Source organism: Melopsittacus undulatus, chromosome Z (genome assembly GCF_012275295.1).
Source record: "Melopsittacus undulatus isolate bMelUnd1 chromosome Z, bMelUnd1.mat.Z, whole genome shotgun sequence".
In the NCBI taxonomy this organism is placed as follows: Eukaryota; Metazoa; Chordata; class Aves; order Psittaciformes; family Psittaculidae; genus Melopsittacus; species Melopsittacus undulatus.
In genome coordinates this window covers 86,338,693-86,363,586 of record NC_047557.1, presented here as the reverse complement: position 1 = coordinate 86,363,586, position 24,894 = coordinate 86,338,693, and the positions used below count along the sequence as shown (strand labels likewise).

Sequence of the window (24,894 nt, the reverse complement as noted above, 5' to 3'; positions counted from 1 at the left end):
CTATCTTAAAATTATTTAACACAATGAATTAAAGGAAGAAAACGCACAGAATCAAAACCAACACCTGTGAAGTATTATTAACTGTAATCACTATCATTTACACCTTTTTGATGCCTTAAAACTATTATATGAAGACCTCTCACTTAACACTGTAATCCTTTACTTACTCATTAGGAATGCATGGATGTATTTATGACATCTGGGGCAGATATAAGGCACTGATGTTTGTCTTATAATGCAGAAATGTTTATGTTTTGTTTGTTGTTTTTTTATTCGCTTAGTGTATATCCTGCTAGAATAATTGCATACCAAAAGCAGAATAATTTAATTTCACTTAAACATAATACAAGTCTTACTGAAGTTACTGTACATTTCACAGCTTAATTAGGTGGGGACCCCTTAATTCCGTACCAGTAACAGTCTCAGAAGATGAAAGAAACTTGAGTTTAACAAAAACACAATTAACAAAATATAAAATAATAAAGCAAAATCAAAAAGAGCATCAGTCTCATTTTAAAATATCTTCTCTAGAGTATTTATAGAGAAATTCTAACATGAGTAGTACTCCAATGCAGTCAAGTACAACGCTCTACTACTTTTCTCCACGTTGTTTTTGTGTAATTTTGTTGACTAAGGTGATCTATCTTTTACTAATATTCTTTAGATGTGTAAAGAATTTAATAGATTCTTTACCTGAAATAACCCTTTGCAAGTAGCATTTATGTAAAACAAAAAAAAAATCACTTGTTATTTTCAGACAAGATCCTCTAATGCCATTTCCAGCATGTCACAAGCTTCTAACGTCACATACTGCAGGATAACTATATTAATACCATCTTTGTCCTCAGCCATTATGGGCAAAGTTGTACCTGTCAGAACTTTCCCACAGCTGTAGGCGAAACCACCAGAACATGCTGAACATCAACCAGTAAAAATCATGCTGCTGAAACCTTTTTATTTTTCCTTTTGAAACAGTGATACATGAATTCATGTTACTTGTTACTTAATATGTACTTAATACTTAAATACATGTTGTCACTTACAACACGGCATCAAAAAGGGTGTTTTTGATAAGTTAATTACCAACTAAATTCGCTGTGCTGTAGATCTTCCCATTGTTTTCCAAGACTTCGTGAAGCTTTAGTTGACATGCAGCAATTGTTTCATAATCTGTGCCATATGCATGATGAACCTCAAATGTGATGCTGTTTTGCTGCATATAGTGCAAAAAGCAGTCATCAGCCCGCACGAGATACTGAGAAGTGAAGTCATATGATGGGGTACACCCATAAACTATTGGGGTTGCCTGAAGTTCAAAGTCATAGAATGAGTAAGTACAAAAAGTTGCAGGTTCACAGGCACCAAAAGCCTGTGCAACTGCAGAAGAGAAGATCACTTTGCTGATATGAATTTCAAAAAGGTTCTCTCCTCTTTGCAAATGTAAAGTTTCATCAAACTCATCCACTGGATCACCTGGCAATATTTCCGGTTTGGATTTATATGGTTTTGTACCATAGACGATATCTCCTAGTTGGGCTGCAACAAATAAAATAAAATAGAGCTACAACATGACCATCTTGCTTAAAAATTAAATGTAATTAATGAATTAATAGAGAGGAAAAAACATAATCCCAGTAAATTAATGTTACTTTCTTAAAATGTTGCCAAAAAAGTAATTACACATTTAAAGTCATACATCTGGTGCTCATTTAGTACAACGAAGACGACAACCAATACAAACTGATATTTAGTACAACTGACAACAACCAAGAATACCTCCACAATGTTGCTGCTTCAATATACATAACAACAGACACAGGCCCCTAACAATTATTGTCAGATTACTAGGGAGTTAACAAGCAAAAATTCGGAAGTCTCATGCAATGATCCAAATAAGTATGACTATGCAAATGCAAAAAGAGACTAAAGATAGTATTTTGGTAAAGTTGAACTATATTTGCCAGGGGAAGAATACATTTGACCTCTGTCCTCTGTAATATCCCAAGTAGACAGAATTATCAGCAAAGATCTTTACATGTAAAGATCTTACACACTGAAGTTATTAAACCAACATTTTAAATCCATCAGATTGAAATATATCATTGGCATATTATACCATGACTTTGGGATTTTTAGCAACATATGAAATTATTATATAATGATAGGACAGCAAATAAAAGGTTGATCATAAATGTACATTTAAAAAATTTATCTAAGTTTGGTAGTTTCATTCTTATGCAGCAACAGCTGCAGCATGCTTTGTTGAATTTTGTTTTAACAACATCATTCAATTCAATGACACAAAACACAGATAATTCTCCATGAAAGAAATGACCTATTATTGTTTATAAGAACAGAAAAATGTTTCAAAGAAACATTGAAGAAGAAATTTACAACAATAATTTGCAAGACATGAAATAAGAAAAAAAAAAGAGAGAATAATGTACTTAGAAAATACCTTCCAGTTTTCTGATGCGTGCAGCTCTAATATCAAGAAGATGGACATACTGTTCCAGTTTTACGTCATAATCTCTTTGTAGACATTCCATCTTTTCTGTCACTGCTTCTACTTCATTCTGCAAAAAATTGGCATGTAAAAAGGATTTTTGAAGCTTGTCTACACTACTGCTGCATATGCTTTTGCCTACAGGTTAAAATACAGTTAGATTTGAGAAAAGAGCATTTAAAGTACACAAAACCAGCAGCAATTTTTAGTTCAGTAATACAATACAGCCATCAGCTGATATTGCAGCAAAATCTAAAAATATTATTATGAAAAACCAACTAGTTATGCTTTCAGGACAATACTCCTAAGAAGTTTTTCTAATGATTTTGTTATTTTAAACTTAGATTAATTAAATGAAAGGTCAAAATACAATTTGCAATTACCCAGCACAAGAGAGTAAAAGCAGGGTGTTCTGGAAAAGGAAGATTATTTGATAATACACTTACTGTTTTCCCTGTGAGCACCTGGTAAGAGCTCAGAGATAATCCCAAGAAGGGGATCTGACCAGCGTGGGTTAAAAGACTAAAATTAAAATAATTTGGATCTCATGCTTCTAAACAAAACTTTCAAAACCAGCAAATCTTGTTAGGTTACCTATAAGCAGACTGGCTCTGTTGGTGAATTTGCAAGTCTTAATTACGAAAAGTTTTAGAGCTATAAATATTTAAAATGTTATCAGGTTATTTTCCACCATGGGCAGAATTTAGTACCTGGTAATCTTTGTTAATTTTGTGCTGCAGAATTAACATATTCCTCGTCTTTTCCAGTTCTTGCACTGTTTCTGCATGTGTTAGTTGCAGCTCCCGCATGGAATGCTCTAAATCTTTACGGTTCTCATCTTCTGCTTTTTCCAAAAACGCAAGGTCCTCATTTTGCTGCTGCTTGTGAACCTGGAGCAAATTTGGAAAATTACTAAAACACACTTTTGCAAATATATCTGGAAGTATTTCTGTTTGGTTAAACATAACACTGGGATATAGTTTTGGAAGAACTGTAAGCATTATTTGGTAAATCTTGCGCATGTAGTAACACAAAAAAATACAAATGAGATAGATCAGTGTCAGAATTGCATTCTGTAATGTCATCTTGTGATTATCAAAAATCAATTAAAATGTATGAGATATTCAGAAGCAATCACTCCTGTCTATCCAGTAAAAATACGAAGCCCTTAATATATATATAGAATCATAGAATCACAGAATAGTTAGGGTTGGAAAGGACCTTAAGATCATCCAGTTCCAACACCCCTGCCATGGGCAGGGACACCTCACACTAAACCATGTCACCCACGGCTTCATCCAACCTGGCCTTGAACACTGCCAGGTATAGAGCATTCACAACCTCCCTGGGCAACCCATTCCAGTACCTCACCACCCTCACAGTAAAGAATTTCTTCCTTAGATCCAATCTAAACCTCTGCTGTTTAAGTTTGAACCCGTTACCCCTTGTCCTGTATGAATAGTCCCTCACCAGCATCCCTGTAGGCCCCCTTCAAATACTGGAAGGCTGCTATGAGGTCTCCATGCAGCCTTCTCTTCTCCAGGCTGAACAGACCCAACTTTCTCAGCCTGTCTTCATATGGGAGGTGCACCAGTCCCCTGATCATCCTCATGACCCTCCTCTGGACTTGTTCTAACAGTTCCGTGTCCTTTTTATGTTGAGGGCATCAATAATCTTGCTTCAGTGAATGTATAAAACCTGTATTATTATTCTCAAGTCTACATTGTTTCTGTTACTAATACTGGCGTTTAAATTTTCATCTGCGTTTTTTGTTTGCTTTTGGATTTTGTTTGGTTTACTTTCTTTTGTTCATTATCTTTATAGAATTATCATTTGCATTTCAGTAGCAGAAAAAGATACCATTTTTTGTAAACACTGAAGAAAATAAACCCTAACTCCCTGGAACAGTGGAAACTTAATGCACACTCATTTTTTCACTGATTTCTTCCCCTCAACCCCACTTGAATTTGTACGAGGAAAAAAAAAAATTTCTGGCTATTTCTTGTTTTCTCTTTTAATAAACAAAGCTGCTAAGCATTGCTGTATTGCATTTTACAACTTCCATGCTTATGGTATAACCCATAAATTGGTAATAATTAAGAAAGAATTAATAAATAAACATGTATTTTTAATAAACATTATATGAAGAGCAAGCTGGTGTGATAAATTGTTTAACTGAGAAAAAGGAGTTTTTTTCAAAAAAATGCTTGTGGATCTGTTTTCATTCTAACATCAAAAGTTAATCAATTATCTACATAAATCTAGATTTCATCCTGGCAGTTTTTTCATCTTCCCTTCTGCTTTACTGAAATCGAAAGTGATTAAAGCACACTTATGAGCTTGAAGCATTAGCTACTGAAAGATGCACAAATAAAGCAGCCCTTGAAAAATTTAGCAATTGTGTAGAAAACATGTAATGTAATGATCAAATGCAAAATACAGAGAATGGTTTGGATTGGAAGGGACCTTAGAGATCACCTATTTCCAGTCCCCTATATGCTCATTCTTTATTAGGTACCTTTATAGGCAAGATGGCTTCACCGAGTTCTGCCACATTAATATCACTTTCCTGAAACAGAAATACTTAATGAAAAGTTGTTATTAGACGTGAATGGATATTAAAGAAATACGTTCAGAATAACAAGATGCATTCTCATGAGACATGACATTTTGCTCGATAGCATGAAGAAATAAACAGTTGTATCTCTGCATACTTTCACTTTCAAGAAGTATTTGTGCTATGCATAAAATACAGAATGTGTTTTTTGCTCATATTCTAAACAGAAATAGAGTTCACCTTGGTCAAAAACTTCATGCAATTTTTCAGTTCGTCTAGCTGCTGCTTATGTTCCAGGTAGCGTAACTGCAGGTCTTTGTTCTCTTGCACCAGCTTTTCCTTTTGGTCTTAATGTCAAAAAGAACAAAATATTTTAGTTAATTCAATATAATTATAAAAGTTATAAACCTACTTTTTCATAGAATTAATGCATGAATTTTTAATTTTTAAATGTAGAAACTAATTTATTTTGCATAGGGAAATCTTTAGTATTAACAAGGACATGGATAGAAAACTACTTCTCTTTGATCTGGTACAGCTGTATGTATTAAACAAAAAGCAAACTATCGTTAGTTTCATTAAAAGGGAACTTACAGTGTGAAAAATCTATACTACGTGTATTTCTATATAGAAAGATATGCCCAACTGAGTACAGCTTTCTGTTTTGGAGGGAGAGAGGAAAGAAGGAAGTAGAATATAAAATTCTGTCAATCTGAATGAGTAAACACCATTAAACTCACTAACAGAAGGTTACACAGATTCTATGCAAATACCCACTCATGTATAGCTACATCCATAATGATTGCTCAGTAAGATCTGAGAAAAAACGTAAGGATTAGGTGAAATAATTGAGTTGTAACAACATAACTTCTTTCACATGAAAAAGTTTTAAAAGCAAGCTTTTCTCAGAATCATTGAGGTTTTTAAGGAACAAAAGTACTCTCTCACTTTTCTCCCTGGCCAAACTCATTCTCTTGATAACAAAGTATTTTGCCCCTTCCATTTTTTTTTCCTGTGCTTTTTTGAAAGTCCCAAGGTTATAGTCTCATACCATGTATTTAAGTACTATGAACTCATATTTTAGGTTAGAATAATGTAAATGTTAACTGTCAATCTGAGGTGCAAGTATTTGCCTTTGTGATTCCCATCTGCACTCATAGGATTTAAGAACCTATTCTACTGCTTTCAATCAAATAGTACACAATGTCATTTCAATGCTGGAATCTCTTCCATTGACCCTCAGGGCATGATGCACAACTTAATTATTTTGACAGAGTAGCTTTGCAGTTCAGAGACTTAAACTCAGCAGGAAACAGGTGGTCGAGACATTGGTCTCAAAGATTTTGAAATGTTTCAAAAACTGACATCAGAGTAGTTTTAATTTTGGAGTTTATAAATTAAATGACATATTCACTAAAAATGAATCATCAGTAATGCCACTGCTTCTATACACAGTAGCCTGACTTGTACATGTGTTGGGACCCCACAAGAGTCACTTTCAATTCAAACACATCATTGCCAGTAAGGTTTTAATTCTCTGCAGTTATGAGGAAAATGCAAAGCATTTGTGCAATTGAGAAGAAAACTTAATTAAAACCACTAAAGGCTAAAAATTCACAAGTGAGCAAGAATAATTGCCTTGTGAATGCACAGAGAAGGCAGGCCTTCATAAAAGATGGTGAAACACCAGGAATTGAGTCTTCTGGACTCACCCAAACAATTTATCCAAAAGAAGGTCTCCCACAGAGGAAATGGGCCCCTCATACTGATGTTTCTTTTCCCTACATTATAAACTGAGATCTGAATTGGCACTTTTTCCAGGGATAAGGAAACAAAATATCCCTTCCCAAGGACTTCTATCTCATTGTCATGAATTTTCTGACAACAGCAAGATCAGTCCACTCTTTTTGTCACATGAACCCTAGTGAAGTTTTTGCATTCATTTTTAATATTAATTCACATTTGCAGCTTAAAAACTTAACTTCAAGCCTGCAAATGGAAGGGAAACAAGCTTTTGTTCAAATCAAGGCAATTTCAACAGCTTCTTGAACCAAAAAGGGCCAATCTGTCAATGGCACAGCTCAGGTTACCTTAGCACTGTCCATGTTGCCTCTCCAGATTCTCAATAGTGTGCATTTCTATGATCTTAATCAAAAGTATAAACACAAGACACACAAGAAAAAAGGCAGGAGGAAAGGGAGTAGTTCAGCAATAGCCATTATGGAACAGAGGTCATAGGAGGGTCCTGCCATTCAGTTTTCCCATATAACTGCACTGTTTTTCATCAGGAGCCACTCCAACTCCCCATTAGTTGTTTTCACTTAGAATACTATCAGCACTGATTACAGCATGCTTGGATCAGGGTTGGTGTTGTGTGCTGGCTGCTCTTTAGCTTGCTTCCCCTATTTCACAGAATCACAGAATCCCAAGGGTTGGAAGGGACCTCGAAAGATCATCCAGTCCAACCCCCCTGCAAGAGCAGGGTAACCTAGAGTACATCACACAGGAACTTGTGCAGGTGGGCCTTGAATATCTCCAATGTAGGAGACTCAATGATTCTATGAAATTTATCTTGAGTTTTGCTTCTTAGCTACTACTTAGAAGAATTTCTTTTGCCAGTAACATGACAGTTAGCAATGGATAGTCTGTTAGAGAAGCCATGAGAGTTTGTTCTCCAGTGGAGAATCAAGTGCATTATTAACTAAAGCCCTGCCTGAACTTGAGCAACTCAAATGCAAGCCAAGCAGAAATTCCGTGCATTTCTGAGGACATTGAGGTTTAAGCTGATAAGACAGAAGCAGAAAAGGGAGAGTTTTGTTTCACACTATATAGTGTTAAACATGCCCCAAAGGCTGCAACTTAAGGGGAAGAAAAGAGGGGAGAGGAGGCAATTTTCACACCGCTGATAATCACATCCCACAAGAACACATCATCACAACAGGGGTTTCAAAAGCAAGGCTATGACAGGGACAGAACAAGAGAAATCCACTGCCATGGAGACTTTGGAAAACGTTACACAGCAGCTTGTGTGAGAGGCTACAGAGCCACAAGTGGAAGCAGACTACAGAGTTGCAAACAGCCCTCTGTGTTGATAAGGGCCTTAGAAGACACTTAAGGGACTGTACAATACTGTATTTCTCAGCTGGAACAAAAACATGTATTGTGCCAGTATCTGCAATCCCATTCAAAACCTTAATCTGAATAAATTTGCATGGGTGCCTTCCACACAAAACATTTGTACCTCGTCACAAAACATGAAAATAATTAGAATCTTAATCAGCAAAAGCATCCACATTTGTTCACCTCCTACATAAATTCACAGAAAACTTTCTTCAGGACCAACCAGTACCAACCAGGTAGCAGAGGAGAAGCAAAGAAAACCGTCACTGTCTTTTTGCTGTAAATAGGAAGTACATGCTTCCAAGGCAAATGAGACCAGTTTTTCTTACTCTTCCACAATCTATCCACCATCACATGCCATCTGCCTTTCTTCCTTGCCAAACCCTCTGTTTGTGGAGGTCCAATTTAGGGCAAGATGACTGCCTTCTTTGTTACCCCATGGAATAAAACTAGAACTGGTTTTACGCTGATTTTTTTTTGTAGTTTTATGGGCAGAAGAATAGTATTTAGGGAGTGAAATATATTCTTTTCTTGTGCATTTCATGTATCAGCTTTCACTTACACAGAATAAATATTTGTCCATTAAGACAACTACAAAAAAAATGCATCTAGTAAATATTGTACTCTGTATAAAACAGTACTATAAATATGAACAAATACAGTGAGGCATGAGATTATATTAATGAAAAAAAAAGTTTTTAGACATAAATACAAACAATTAAAGACACTCTATGAATTTATGAGAAGTCCTTGCTACATCTTGCTATAGTAATTGCAATCCTTGCTATAGCTATTGTTTCAACTTAGATTTTGTATTAGCTTATCTCAGCCTTTTGAGACTTGCATGAAACAACACTCTCAGAAAGATACAATGAATATGATCCAAACAGATATTGTAATTCATGGCTGAGAATCTGGGAGATACTCAAAACACAAGAAACACAACAATAAATGACTAAGGGAATTGGAGCAGGATGATAAAGCAAATACTATATCCTAAAATAAAAAACCCACAGGCAAATATAGTCAAAATGTGAAGTAAGTTGTTCTGTTTTCTGTCTAGATATATTTCTTTTGGGTACTAAAATGCATTATGAAGTTATGGATAGAAAAATACTACTAAAAAATTAAAACTTAAATTACATGATCACTTCACAAGAGTAATACTGAAGGAGGACACAGAAAAGGGCAAGATGATGTTAGTCCCTGTACCATTAAGAATTTTCAAGACTTCATTTATTTTAACATCTTTCTTAGTCCTGGAAAAGAAGTTTGAAAAAAAATTTACATGCCAAGCTGCCAAGCTTAGACAAGACACTATTTCTAAACCAGCTCCAGGCAGCAGGTTAAGGCAAACAGTAGTCCAGTTTTCCTGCTGAACTGAAAGGGATGTTCAGCAAAGACAGGTATGCTGAAGTGTGTGATGGAAGAAACTTATACTTTGTAAGTTTTGTTAGACAAGAAGCTGTAATCAAACCCTAGATATAGGCCTTGAAGGGTGTTACAATATCTACTCAATCGACCAGCATGTTAATTCAACAGAAATGGAAAGTGTAGTAACCTGGTGATCCAGTTTAAGAGTACACCAAGCCAATCTGTGGACGGGGTGGTAAAGTCTTGCCACTCAGGCAAGGACAGAATGACAGAAGATGGAAGGTGTAGCCCGATTTTCCACATTCATCTCAGCCAAACAATAGTATGGCCTATTTTCAAGCTCTTAGTATCATTTTAAATTTTGCATTGCATATTCAAGGTGTCATAAGCAACTGTCTCTGTCAATATGACATAAATTTGTATTATTATAGCTTAAGGCACCTTATTTTTTTAGTTTAGTATCACTTAAGGTTAATTTTGCAAACACTTGCTGTGGTCAAGTAAAATGTTTAAATATTTAATGTGGTATATGAACTCAGTAGAGCTACTGAATCTGAATGGTAAGTAAATGCCAAACGCAAGCCATAATTATAAGAAGCATTCACAACAAATTGGCCTACTTCATTCTATTAGATTATTCACAGAAATTCACCATTTAAAAATACACATTTGAAGAATCAGTTCTAAAAATACTTAGTTTACTTATTGCCTGTACTCCCGTTTCATAAACTTTGCTGCCACGGTATATTACAGTACTGAGATAAGAAAGAGAAAGCATTGCAAAGTCTTAAAGATCCACTGAGAAGCTGTCTTACAGCATGGGAAAAACACATACAAAATAATCAGTGTATTACAATAATACAGTTTTCTTCTAAATGTACATAGCTGTAAATAAAGATTAATGTGTACTGAAAATATAAAAAAAAATCTGAATTCACAATGTTGAAAGACAAACATGTTCAAGGGCCGATAGAGGCTTCACGTACCTTTATACAGTAAATAAAATAGCGGTTTATAATTTTAGAGGGACCGTCAGATAGTCCTCTTTTCCATAAGAATTTTAAATGTAGAGAAGTGGAGAAATAAGGAATAAAGAGTAAATATTAACCCAACAGATAAAACACTCAATGCAGCTGGAGTTATATGATCCTCCTTCAGAACAAAACCTGTACTGGATCAATTTTTGTGCTTAACTGCTAGTCGTAACTTAAACACATTGATCAACTTAAAGACAGCTCTGAAATCACCAGCACGAGAAACTACACTCTTCTGGGCAATATAGCAATACACCTGAATTCCAACATAGGAGAAATTCACATCATGAGAAAATAATAATTATTACAGAAATATACCTCTTTCTACTTTGATCTTGTCAAGGATTTCATTTTTGTCTGCTAAATCAGTCTCTAGTTTAGCAATTTGCAGTTTCAGTTGCTGTTCCTTTAATTTCCATTGCTGTTCATGGGTCATACTGAAGACACTGCGATAAAACATGTGGCATATGAAAAACTTTTAGAAATTAGCTTCAACAGCATATAATAAAGAAAAAAGCTTTTAGTGGCATAGAGACCACTGTCATCATGTCTCAGGAATTAAGTAAACATATGCTGGTCTGCTGCTGTTGAAACCAAGGCGCCTTTCTCAGGCTGCGGTTAAAAAACATGAAAGAGTGTGTGGGATGAGCAAAGGAACTGGCCTCAATTTAGAGCTCCAAAACCAGAAAAGTTGGCAGCATGCAACATTTGTGGGACTAGAAAAGGAATTCAGATGCATATCCCAGAATAATCCACAACTCCAAACCTCAGCAACTGACAAAACCATTCTTTCCACATACAAAACCTCTTAATGTAGAGAACTGGGATCACTCACCTGATTTCTTTTAAATCTGTGAAACATGTAGAGCCTAAAGTCAGTTGCCCATTCAAAGAAATGTTGACCACAAAGTGACAACAGTTTCCTCATACTGTAAAACAACAATTCTGATACTGATTAAGAAGCACATATGAAGCCATATTTCTCCTACTTTGAGAAATAAAAAAGAGGTGGGCAAGAAGAGTAACTCTTCTGCCTGTAACACATTAGTTACTTAGAAGTCACCAATCTCTGTGCGATACGGATTGCATAGACACAAAATTAGAACTTCTGAAACCACAACAAAATGTGTAACTCTGACTGAAATCAAATTAAGTACATTATATAATTTACAGTAGGTAAAAAGAGTAAGTAATGCAATGTGCTTTCATGTAATTTAGACAATGAGTGCTATGGTCTTCATCTGTTCAGTAACTGCATTCCTACTGTCTGGAAAATTGCCTTTCACCTTAACCAATCATAAACCAGTTTATTCAGTTTCGTACTCTATGAAAGATCAGAAATTGTAGGGTTTTTTAGAAAAACAGAGTGAGTTCCTCTACTTTTCACATTGGTGAAGCTCATTAGTTAAAAAAAAATATAAATCTATAGCCAAATAAAAAAGTCTTCTGATATCTGTCTATCAATTTATCTCTCCCAGAGATTTATGCAAGAAAAGCCTCAACCAAACATAGAGAAAAAGGAAATATCACAGAAGGACAGCCCACATAGCTTTACCTACTGCAGATGCTGAGTGAAAGAGAACTGTGTTTTGATGGCTCTGACTACATAAAGTACACAGAAGTGCATTTTTATCTAATATATTTGAAGAATGGCCTTAAGATTAAAAAAAAATTATAGCATGAACTGTGGACTCTGAAGTATATGGCAAGAGTTTATATTCTCGATTTGTGATCTTCATAAAACCAGTTCTATTTCTCTGTATTTTGTCTTTTTCTCAGATTGTATCTAATCTCACCTATTTATACAGTTCTCTAGGCATATACCATCTTACAGTGTGATAGTGTCTTTTACAGTACACATGACCTTAAGCAATGCTTCTAAGTCCTACATTAATACTTATTTCACTCTGCTATAATTTTGGACATAATGTGCAGCAAATATAATGCACTAACTCGCATTAATTTTCATAACACTGTACAGCTACAGAAGAGACACAGGGTGTTCTATAATACTTAGACTTACCACTCTTCAAAGTTTGATTGTCTTCCATAAGGAAACAGTAAGTCTTAGCAATATGCCAAATACCCTTAGTTGCCACACTTCCGAGCAGGTTTTAAAATTTTAATGACCACGATACCTAGTTACATGTGCACTTGTTAACTTTAGGTGCAATTATTTCACATCAAGATGCAGCTACGTGTTATTTTAGTTTTTCAAAAGGCTACCCTGGCAGAAAAGACATTAAGAATTACTCTGATAGTAATTCAGGTTTTAAGATATTTAAATGAGGAACATTTTGGCAGACAGATTTTATCCAAGCCTATAACACTAATGTTTCTGTCAGTTTGAATTGAGTTGACTTCTGACATTTTCTTCCTTTGAATTTTAAGATTACTTTTACTTGAACTCATGTGGAATTTCTTTCACATCTACTGTATTTCAGTGGAGTTGGAGACATCTGGGTAACTATAAATGGTCAACCACATCTGGCACCACTTCCTTTAGAGGGGGTTTAAGCATTGCTAGATTTGCATTACAAGGTCATATGAAAACAATTACACCAAACCTTTTATCCAAACAAATTGTTTTCTTGGATACTGACTAAATAATAAGAGTCAATTGACAAATTCATATTTGCTTTTTGTAAACTTTTCAGATCCAGCTCATCAGTCTTGCCTTTGGCAAAATTCCCATCAACTTCAAACAAATTTCCCCAAAAATAACATTAGCAAAGACTGAATTAATGATTCTGTTTCTCCATTAGAAAAAAAAAAAAAAAAAAAAGAAATATTTATTAATTATCTGGCACCTGTGGACACTGGCCTATCAACTGCTAGCAACAGGTTAGCTGTAGCCAAGTCACATGGTTCAAATGGCCAACAGAACACGCTGGCCATGAAACAACAGTTATAATTAAATGAGCTACTTTTCTTTCTTTTCTTGTTATACAGTAACATGGAATGATGAAACATGAATCAAAGTTTAAATGGGAATATATGCAAAAGATAGGTATTTTTAGGTAAAAGAAAAGCCACATGTAGATCGCTGTTATGACAGAACCATATTTCAATGTGCCTAGCTAAACATTTCTTATGTTCTCTCAGTAAGATTTTATTTAAACAGAAGATTCCAACACAGAATTATCAGTTGATTTTAAGAGATATTTTTCTGCGTAATGATATAGGAAAATAAAACATAATAATCAGAAATATTTATAACATGATCAGACTTCAGAGAAATCTACAAAGAACTTAAGGAAGACCAACTGCCCCTATACAAAACTCTAAATACTGTGATTATACAACTGTTACAACTCACGTGTAAAAAATGCTTTATACTCAGTTTTTTCTACTATAATTTTTAATTTCACCACAGAAAGTACAAAAAGTTTAATAATATTGTTATAATATTGTAAATGACATTTGCTATCACATTGTCTTTAGTACTTTGTACTTTTTGACAGACATCACACTGACAAAACAAACTTTAAAAGTGGAAAGCATTTTGATATGAGAAAAGACTTCCAGCATTTTGCCTACTTTCCAAGGCAATCATTAGCTCTAGGCCACTTATTTTCTAACAATACAAAGGACATGGTTTCACAATAAAGGAAAAGTTCATTTGAAGGTCATTTTGTTCCTTTAATATGCCTATGGCAATTGACTATTATTACTTCTTTTCTGTACCAGAGAATTTCTGAATCATATCTGCCAATATATTCTGCATTGTATGCACTCCTGATTCAGTTCATACAACTTATTATGTACAGGAACTTTTGTAAAAGCTCACATAAGCCCAGACAAAAATTTCAAGCACAAGCAGTAGAAGTGAAATGTTAGCTATTACCAAAACAAACAAACCATCCCTCTAAAATAAACAATGGAGAAGCTAGCAGATATCAGACTTTACATAGGTCCACTATGAAGTGCTTCAAGAACTCACAAAAAGTTCAAACCCCCATTTTCCCCAAATAAAATAATAATAAATGAAATAAACACAAAGGAATACATGTCTACCTAGATGTATTCTTCTTTCAACAATAACCCTAAAAAATTATTAGAAATTAAAATAAGAAATATTTGTGTTGATGTTCAAAACAGACATCCACTTTTTTAATTAGATATTTTTAAAAAGAAGTAATTTACTATTTTGAGAGTATTAGAGCAAATATGGAAGCTGCTGCTTTTCAACAGAACAGATGAAATGGATGACCACAAAAGTTTCCATATACACCTACTGATACGGTGAACTGTAGCATGAATATATATACACGTGTTCACAACACACAACATGCACATTCAAGCACACAGTACACGAAGGCCTATTAAACAGGTCAGGAATCAAGCTTTGTATATGCAAAACCAACAACTTACCTGTTATACAGCTTATCATAGTCTTCCCTCAAGAGTTCCTTCTCTTTTTCTAGATCATTTATTCTTTCCTGTAGCTAAAACAAAGGAGAAAGTTTCAAGAAATGCACAGTACAAACCAAAATGTAGGTGTAAGGCAAATAGTTAATATTTTGTCAGGCTTTCATTTGTTCTTTTTATACAACAGTATCTTAGAAGCTTCCAAATAACCCTTGTTTTTTTCTCAACACATGTATTTATTTTGGCCCAGACAGTCCTTTTTATATGAGCCTGAGACTAACATGTCTAGTTGAACAACAGTACCTACGGCACAACAGTGCCTCATGGGAAAAAATTAAAAAATCCATAGGATTAAAGATTTCTATTTCCACTCCAGTAAATATTAATATTAGCTAGTTAATGGCTTCTGTACAGTAAATACTTTCTTAATAGGCTTTATAGAAGCAAAAAACCCTTACTTTCAAAATACTCACGAAAGAAGGATATGGTTCTAAAAATATGAGATGCTTTAACCCCTAAGATACACCCTATATGCATTACAACAAAGTAAAAACAAATATGTGAGAAAACCCCAAATAAGTTTGCAGGCTCTTACTCCCCCTCCGTTGAAGAGAATGAGGAATAAGGTACTCGATTTTTAGCCCTATCTCTGGTTGACTGTTACTGATGACACTAGTCCCTGAGAGCCATTAGACAAAGACAGAGAACTGATTGGTTTGAACTGCTGAGTAAGATGTAATGCTACACTATACTGTAATTAAATTGGACTGAAATAATGATAAAACACTAGCAATATGTGTTCAATAAATCAAGTATTATGATTTTTTCCAGTTAACAAACCACTTATTTAGTATCAGAATTGACATGAAATCCTATACTTTGACCTCAAATATTGTCCAGCCACTGTCGCAGTGATTATGTGGTACAGGGACCAGGTATGGTTAATGATTTTATGAAACGCAAGCAGCAATCACAAGCTGTTTTTATCCAAAGGTTTGTTTATATCTCCACAACTGGAAGATATCCCGTGGTTACTTTCCCCTTACCTATATGTGTGCTACCTAAAGCAGATTCTTAGCCATCTTGAAGACAATCTCACCTCTTCCGTCTTTCGGTTTGAAATGGTTATGGACTGCAGCTCTTTTTCAAGATGAAGGCACTTAAACCGCTCCTCTTTAAGCTGTAGATTCAGTTCCTCACCTTTTGCTATAATGGCATCATAGCTGGCTTTCAAGTTCTTTTCGTTCTATGAAAAGAAACAAAGGAAAATCCAGGAAAAAACAAAAAAAAACCCAATACATACTTACTCGAATGTTAAAACATTGCATATTCAACCCAGGGTCACTTATGGCAGTATTTAATATACATTCTCAATGTGGACAACAGGAGACACTCTTGAACTACATAACTGAAAACAACTTTCATTATGTATGGTCAAGAGAAGGTGGCATTGTTGTTGCTCTCAGGAACATTAAGCCCTTAGCTCAGTCACAATGAAAACAACCAAGAAATACATCTGTTAAGCAATTAAAAGATTTTGGTGTGGTTACAGTGGTTAGACATGCTGACCAAAAGCACTGCAGTAGCAAGTAAAAATGAATGTTGACCTCAGTTGTGGTAATCACAGAGCGTGCCACAGCTCTGTTAACCCTTAATTGTAGATATATAATTGTTTCATAATTCTAATGCACTCAGTTCTATTTCCCTGCTGGCACTAATTTAACAAGGGACTTATAATTTTTTTTTCTTATTTTTTTTAACATTTTAATTTACCTCAATGGATTATATTAAGGCACATTTAACCAATTTTAATATTAAATGGAAGATGCTGATAGAACCTCTATTTCCAGAATATTAGTTAATATTACACTGCCTACATTCCACAATGCTTTAATAAAGGTTCATTCATTAAGAATTTAAATGTAGATCCCATACAAAGAATGACTTGAAACAAAACAGCCCAAAAGCTAATCACCTGTTTAATAAAATGATCATATGAAAATTTATGTTATATATATGTATGAGTATAGATAGTTTTATGACATAGACAGAAAAAAAGTTAGCTTAATTTTTTCCATACAATATTCCTACAAAGTGGTTAAATGGAGAAACTGAATGTGAATCCTTACAAGTTGCTTAGGTTCACATGCATTCTCATTATCCTAGAAACAAGCAAAACCCCCACAGAAAACCCAGTCACTGTCTTGATATTCAGCCTTTCATATCTCATTTCTCAGGAAGAAAAATATCACGGATAATAAACAATATTATCACTCAGCCTTATCTCAGAGAGATAATGAATTGTATCACTCATAAATTTATGTCTTTCCCTAGTGCTCCTCTTGCTCTGTTCTATAGCTGTGAACTGTATTTCAATAACTTAAAAAAAATCACACCTTAAAAATCATTCTTTTACACTTTTTTTCATTTCTCTTCAAATTTCTTTCCTTTCTCCTCAAAATCAGAATCCTTACTTGTCTCTAGCCCTTCCAACTGTCCAAGTGAATTCATGTTTTCTCCCTCATCTCTCAGCTTCAATTTTTTCCTGAAGTTCTTTTCTCTTTCAAGAACTTGTTTCAATTCAACCTATGATATTTGAAGAAAAAAAAAACAAAACCCTAGAACACTTGCAAAGCTGCTTTCATAGACCATTTCACCCTCATCTCTTTCCTTAATTTCCAAAGCAGTCGAAAACAAATTCAATACTTGTATTTATTCTACCAAACTATCTCATTAAAACACGAAAAATATCCTCCTGAAAAATTAACTTGCTTTAACTTTGAGTCCTTCCATATCTCTGTTACTCTCCTGACCATTTTGAACTAACCTTCCTCGTTAAGGGAACCATGACTTCATCCTCATTATTGCTTTTACTTTTATTGCAAAATGCATTCTTTACCCGGATATTCTTCTATATCTGAGTGTTCCATCAGCAATTTTTTCCATTATGCCCAAAGTTTTCTCTCCTGCTCTTCCTGGAGTATCCCAAGACTCTGGTCATGGCAACAAGTAGGATAATGACTTTAATATTTCTAGTCTGGACTTTTTTATCTTCGGGAAACACGCCTTGATATTGTTGTTAATTAGAAATAACTCATTTAAAGAAAATGGATCTACACCTCCTAGAAATACTGCACAAATGAACATAAGCTGCTCTCAATCACAGTTGTGAAATTGTCGTCCCAGCTGTTCACAAGAATTAACTCTCTGTAGTATTTAAAATGGTAGGAAATCTGCTAACCTGTGCAACTATTACAAATTATGAAATCCTGAATGTTCATTCTGTAACTGAAGGGCGCAAGTATACCTATGGCATCAAACATATAATCCAAACTATTTCAGGGTCCTCTGTTCTTCTAAACAGATTGTACAATTCCTTCATTCAACTGGCTACATTAAAATTCTTTACCAACAAAATGTCCTGTAAATGTTTGGTAGCAAGACCAACTTCAATATGATTAGATGGAGTAGGATTCTAGGCTCTCATTCTGTGGTTTCACATTTTTGGTGGATTCAAATTCAAAGATGAACATAGAGGAATTATATGGGTTTCAACTGGTACAAGCAAATGAAAATGAACACAATAGGCACAAAAAAAATAAACATAAAACCACCAAAAACTGTTCTGTTTGGAAGAACATGCCCTCTAAATTAGAAATTTAGGATATTACAGTTATTCACATTCAGTAGACAGATTTCAAAAAATTGGACAACCAATGGATCCTTTATCTTGTAAAAAAGAAAAAAAAAGAGACAGCAAACGTACTCATCCTGTTCAAAAAAATTCAGTTCTCATTGTGAATATTAGAAACAACATCTTCAAACACCACTTTGAATCCTAGGCATGTGTTCCTATTCAGCTGCTGGCAAGAAAGCGCATAACTACCTGATGTTTGCTGTAAATTACCAAAAAGTCGCATATGATTTAAAATGGAACAGCTTCCTTACTGCTTTCCATTTAAGAACACAAAAAGCCACATGAAACCTGTCTCCCCTGGAATTTTCATTCTACATAGCTCACCCTCTGAAAAATTAAATTTGAGCTACTAACAGAAGTGCTGCTCTGACAAAGATACAGGTATCACACTGCAGTGGGGAGGGAAGCAAAGCAAAACACAGAAACAGAAAAACGGGAAAAAGGAACAAAACAAAAATCTAATGGCACAAATGTTATGTAGCATGCTACAATAACAAGAAGCAAGCAGCAGTAAGAGTTTACAAGTATATCTAAGTGCTTTCACCTCAGAAGGCTAAGATACTTTAAAAAGCTCCATTGTACACAGGTATCCTACTCACCGGATTCTCCCATTTCCAAGTCATTATCATACTACCTCTGCCTGTATGCACATGAAGTTCTCCAAAAACATATGAGAAGTAGAAAAATGCTGTATAACTCTAAGCCTACCTGGAGTCTATCATGCTGGTGATATTTTCATAAAGCTGCTCTTTTTAGAAAGAAAATGCACTACTTACAGTAGCCCTCAAATAATTTCCATGAACTTACAAGCACAATTTATTTCATCCCTAACATCAAAACCCTCATCAGTCAAACCCCTCCAACTTTATCAAAGACTGATAAAGTGAGGGGGGTCTGGTACCCCTTCTTTGTTAAATCAGTACATGTAAATCAAAGCACTCTCTTTAAATGACCAGGAATCTCTTTTGATAGCCAGACAACTCAGTGCATTCTCCACAGTCTGCCTGAGATAGCTTTGCAGAAAAACATCTTTAAGACCTGCTAGACCCTTCTGCAAGAAATAGAAAAATTAAAATTTATTACTAAAAATCTGTAAACATTTGGAGTAGTTTGGGTGCAATGAATTATGTGGTTCATTTTCACGTACATAGTACTGAATCAGAATCAAGAACTGTGTATATTTATTTTCCACTTATGCATGCCTCTGTGAAGAGAGTAAAGGAATGTCACTGACCAAATTGCAATTACCTCTTGAAGCTGAAGAAATTTTCCTTCTGCTGCTGAAAGAGCATTGCTTTTCTCAACCAGCTGTTTACGGATCTTGATCATTTCCACATTGTCCTGAATGATTAGCCTTCAAAATTGTATTAAAAAGAAATTCATCATGAGCTTAAAGATACAAAATAAATTATCTAATTGTTTTTGTTTTGACAGGTTGAAATCCTTTGCAAATCACAACACATCTGAGAGAAGATTAGTGTGTAATACCCTAATTAATTTCTTCTTCTATAACCCACATTACAGAATTTAGGTAAATAAACATTCTACCACATAATGACAGAGCTCAAATTAATATATATCTACACCATTGGTCATTGTATCAAACTATATGACAGGAAAACAATCCTATGCCTAGATTATTTGTTTTACATTCACTTGTTTTCCACCTTCCAAAGTACTTGTTGCTAGTAGATTATCATTATATGCCAGCAGATTACCAGTTGAGTTTAAACCTATCAAATACTGCTATGAAAAAGTGACTTAGTAATTTATACTACAAAAACTTAAGGTTGGCACTCAACAAGATGCAGGTGTGTCTGAACTACATGAAAATCACCGAATGTCCATGTAGCTGTTTTATATTGTTGCAATTCCAAGATTAATTTGTGAAAGTACTGTTTAACGGAAAGGATGTTTAAAATAATTCAAAATTTAAATAAATATTTATTTAGATGTCTTCCCTTACTTCAGTGAAAACCAAATCCCATTGTTTTCACAGCTTCTTCAAGTCTGGGAAGAGAAACCAATTCTGATTTGTATTAAAATATAAAATATGATGAAATCAAATAAATCTTTAGCATTTGAAAAGGTAATTTTTGTGCCAGTATTTACCTATTTTAGACATAGTGGAGAAGTTGTCACAATGCCATGTTGGAGCAAGAAAATGAACTACAAAGCTTACACATCTGTAAACCAGCTGAGTACGTGAAATACTTTCCTTTTATTCTGTAAAATATCTAATCCTATTGTGTTTTGGCATTGCCCACTTAATTGTCCTTACACAGAAGATAAACAGGCTCACTAACTTGAGATCTTCCCCAAGAAACAGCCCTAATGCAACACTAAATATCATGTGTCTAAAACATGTTATCTACGTAAATTAACGTTGTGGTGAGAATAGACACCAGCACTGTCTCATGCTAGCTATCTAAAAGCTAATGTAGTGGTACATTTTTATTAATCTTGTTCCACACATCAAACAAAAGGCTGTTACGCCTTCAAAGGCTTTTTCTTCCCCCCCTCCCCCTCCCTTTCTTTTTTAAGCAGGGGACTTTTTTTTTCCTCTTTTTAGTAGAGAAAGGAGCAGATGATAGTGAAATTTATGACGTACAGATGTAAACCCCATGGCTTCTGACAATCAATATTAACTATTTTTTCAACAGTGAATGAAAGCATTTGATTTAAACAGGTTTAGGGTACTGATATCATAAAACAAATTATTCAAGTTCCGAAGTGAAAAATTACTTTTTATTGGGATCACTTAAATTCTGACAATTATAAGAGTATTTATCTCAAGATGTTTCTAGCTACAGAAAACATGCAATTAATTTCTTATTAGTGCAGTGCATCAATCACAGTCTCAGCTCTCATTGCAGGCTATAGCAACAACTATTTTTCTACAGAAATTTTACAATACATTATTTATTTATTTAAACAATGTATGTCTAAAAAATATCCAATGCATCTAGGTACATGAAGAACTTGCTGTTGAAGAAAAAAAATGCTTCAGATTTTGTGGGCAAGGAAAAGTTATTTGAGGAAGTTTCTGCTGAGAAGATTAATTTTTCTATAAATGAAGTCAGAAAACAGCGGAATAGAATAGAAATAGATTATCTACACAGCTTTCTCCTTCCCAGGTCATTGATTCATTCTGCTCTTAGAACATTGGCCCAGCTGTTCTGCTATAACTTAAAAATAGGGGTTACATACAGATCTGATATAAAAGTCAATGTCACCTTTATTTTGCTCAAAGAGCAACAAAATAACATATAATAAAGACAGACTAAGGCAGCACATTCATTAGTTTCTCTGTTGCCAAAAAAGCCAAAAACTCTGCCACAGAGTCTGAAAACATGGAGGTAGGCCTGGAGTAGAAGTTAAAAAAGGAACCAATAACCCTTTAGAGGAAGTAACCTGAATTAATGGGCATACTGATTTAGTTCTGGCACACCTTCTACCCCATGTTCAGAAATAAGGAACATGAACTCTATCCTTCCACTCTAAACCTCATCTTAAAAAACTGGGTTAAAAAGTTTGAAATTGGAAATTAAGTTAGGAGAAAGTGACTCATTAAAAAGCTAAGAATTATGTTTGGTGTTAATGTCTGAAGTATACCAAAGAGACAGGCTTTTTTTCAGACCTCTTATAATTTGGATTAAAAGCATACAGAGTGGATTCCAGTAACATGCTGGGGACCAGCTGCGTGGGAATGGGCGACTGATAGCAACCTAAACCAGAAAGAAATGATTAAAGAAAGGATCTTGACCTGCACTGTACAAATTTATGCCAGTAAATCCCAGATGGCTAAGATAATAAAATTGAGGTCTAATTAAACCACATCCCTTGCATCTTGTCTTTGCTTCTATATGAGCAGGACATGGATACAATACTGAGACTACTCTTAAAAGAGTCCTGTAATTGCATCAGCTGGACCAGTGACTCATAAACTTTCCCCATTTACCTTCAGAACAAGAAAAACAAGCAAGTATAAAAATATCATCATACCACTTCTCAGGATCACTTACCCTCTGTCTTGAAAAATGAAAGTTTTCTAGGATAACAGTTCTCAATCACCAATGCATCAGAGGTCATCAGATAAATACACAGACTACCAAGCAGAGAAGTAAAGAGTAGAACATCAATGTGCAGTACTCCTCTCATTCTATGATGCTTAGGAACTATGAACAGAATTGTATGTTCTTTCCTTTACCTCCTGTTTCTTACAAGAAATCAAATATAAAGGGGTAAAAAGCCCAACAATATTCACCTTCTAGTAGCACCTTTATGCTGTAATTCATAGGATACTTGCAAAAACCCAAAATATTAACGTTGCATCAATAGCATTAATATTGAAGTTCAGATTTTTTTAAAAATATCAATATAAAATTCTGTATTTGTTTGCCTGGTTGAAGAGCTAGAAAAGAAAAAAGTCATGATCTTTAGGTAAAAAGGTTAGATATGAAAAATCAGATAGGAAGATGCAAATATAAAGGTTTTTTATATGACATGTCTACTTATTAGAGATGATTTACCAAATTCATATACATGCTGTAATATCTCAAAACCCTTTAGATAATGTACTGTGATTAACATGTTCCACGTTTTAATTTGGGTCCACAATACTAACAGAGAAGTAGTAAGTGTATCAGATACGATACTCCTGTCCAAAAATTCACACACTTAATAGGTCTGATTCCAAAGTTATATTGCAGCAGAAAACACCAAAAGAATTGAAAACTGATTAGCAGGTAAATTTTTTCACTTAAAAAACCCCACCCACACAAGACAAAAACATGCGCAATCATATAAATACCAAACACCTGTTTCACAAATGCATTTTGGGTAGATTTGACAATGTTTTTGGGAAAGTACTATGAGCTATTAAGACATCTGAAGCTAGCTGCTTGCAAAATGTGATTGTTTAGACATAATGTTTTAACTTGTGCACTGGTCATCACAGAACTTAAATCATAAGGTTATTACGGTTTTGGCCCTCTTTAATTTAAAAACAGACAAGCCAAATGCAGTTAAATTTTGTAAGAAAAATGAAGAAAATATGTTCAATCTAACAAGCCACACATCAAGTTTCTCCCTTAAGTCAGAATTAAATCAGAAGTACGTATTCTTGAAATAATCCCAAAACAATCTCTAATGGAATATTGAAAAAAACATTGATTGCAGCCATGTTACAATAATCACTTCGAGGAGTACACTGCATATGAACTCAGCTCTGTTACACACCTCTTGTGTTGTCAGACAGAAATTGTAGTGAAGCTGCAAAGGCTGCTTCTGTATTACTGTATTTCTTGGAGTAGAGGACTCAAGATAACTACTATCTCCCTCCCTTACTGCTGATGGATCAACAACTATTAACTGTGGCTGCTTAATTGCTTGGAAACTGCAGTTATTTCAATTACAAGAATTTCTTAATCATATAGAAGAATGAAGAATACTTTTCTAAATGTTAAAAGTAACCTGATTTTGTTAACACCAGGCTGAGATCAAATGGTGCTACAACACAAAGAGATAGGTGGAAACACATACGTCTTTTTAGCAACATACAGTCCCTAACGAGTTTTAACAGACGAACTGTCTTTAAATAGTAACGTATCTAGATGACAGCCTAGTGTACTTCTACAAAACACAAGAAAAAGTTGAAAATTGTACAAGAATTCAAAGACATAAGCTACAAAGACAAAATCAGTTGGCCTCATCAGTCAACCAAATTTCCATTTTTTCTTCCAGCCTTTTACTATTGACAGTTTCTTCTCTGCTGAGGGAAAGAAGATTAAAAATAAGAATTACATAGAACGTATAAGTCTATTTGTGTAATAAAACAACTAATACAGACTGTTCTAGAGAGCAGTTGCAAGACTTTCAAGAAAGCAAGCTAATGAAAATCTTCTAAAGACATATGTATAGGTACCTAGGTTTGCAGTTAAACCTGAAGACAATAGTATCCCTTTAAGTTCTGGCTCTGATTCTTTCATCATGAAAAAATACAACTTGAAAAACATGGCAAAAAGAAGTCTTCCATAAAATATTCCAGTAGCAAAATTTAGTATGCATACTAAAGATGCACTAGTAGAAAATTTTTCCATTTCTTTCCCAGTGTGCTCAGCAAAACACGGTAACTCTTAAAGACTTAACCTATCTTTTACCAGGCTTCAAACAAGAGAAAGACTGTAACAGAAATACTTCCAGAAATTCAAATATGAATTTAAAGATAGTAACT

At 34.5% G+C, this 24,894-nt stretch overlaps 1 protein-coding gene across 4 annotated transcripts in view; it reads right to left on the bottom strand.

Moving 5' to 3' along the window:
* Positions 1-24,894, bottom strand: part of RPGRIP1L (RPGRIP1 like) — a 79,592-nt gene that overhangs the window by 40,431 nt on the left and 14,267 nt on the right. For 3 of the 4 annotated variants that reach the window (XM_031052005.2, XM_031052006.2, XM_031052007.2), the window contains exons 7-15: positions 19,908-20,013; positions 16,062-16,208; positions 14,966-15,039; positions 10,910-11,037; positions 5,304-5,410; positions 5,025-5,075; positions 3,217-3,396; positions 2,459-2,576; positions 1,084-1,536 (exon numbers count right to left, since the gene is read on the bottom strand). In XM_031052005.2, the coding sequence (XP_030907865.1) occupies positions 1,084-1,536; positions 2,459-2,576; positions 3,217-3,396; positions 5,025-5,075; positions 5,304-5,410; positions 10,910-11,037; positions 14,966-15,039; positions 16,062-16,208; positions 19,908-20,013 (1,364 nt within the window). The remainder of the gene's footprint in view (positions 1-1,083; positions 1,537-2,458; positions 2,577-3,216; positions 3,397-5,024; positions 5,076-5,303; positions 5,411-10,909; positions 11,038-14,965; positions 15,040-16,061; positions 16,209-19,907; positions 20,014-24,894) is intronic. The other variant, XM_031052008.2, reaches the window with a different exon arrangement.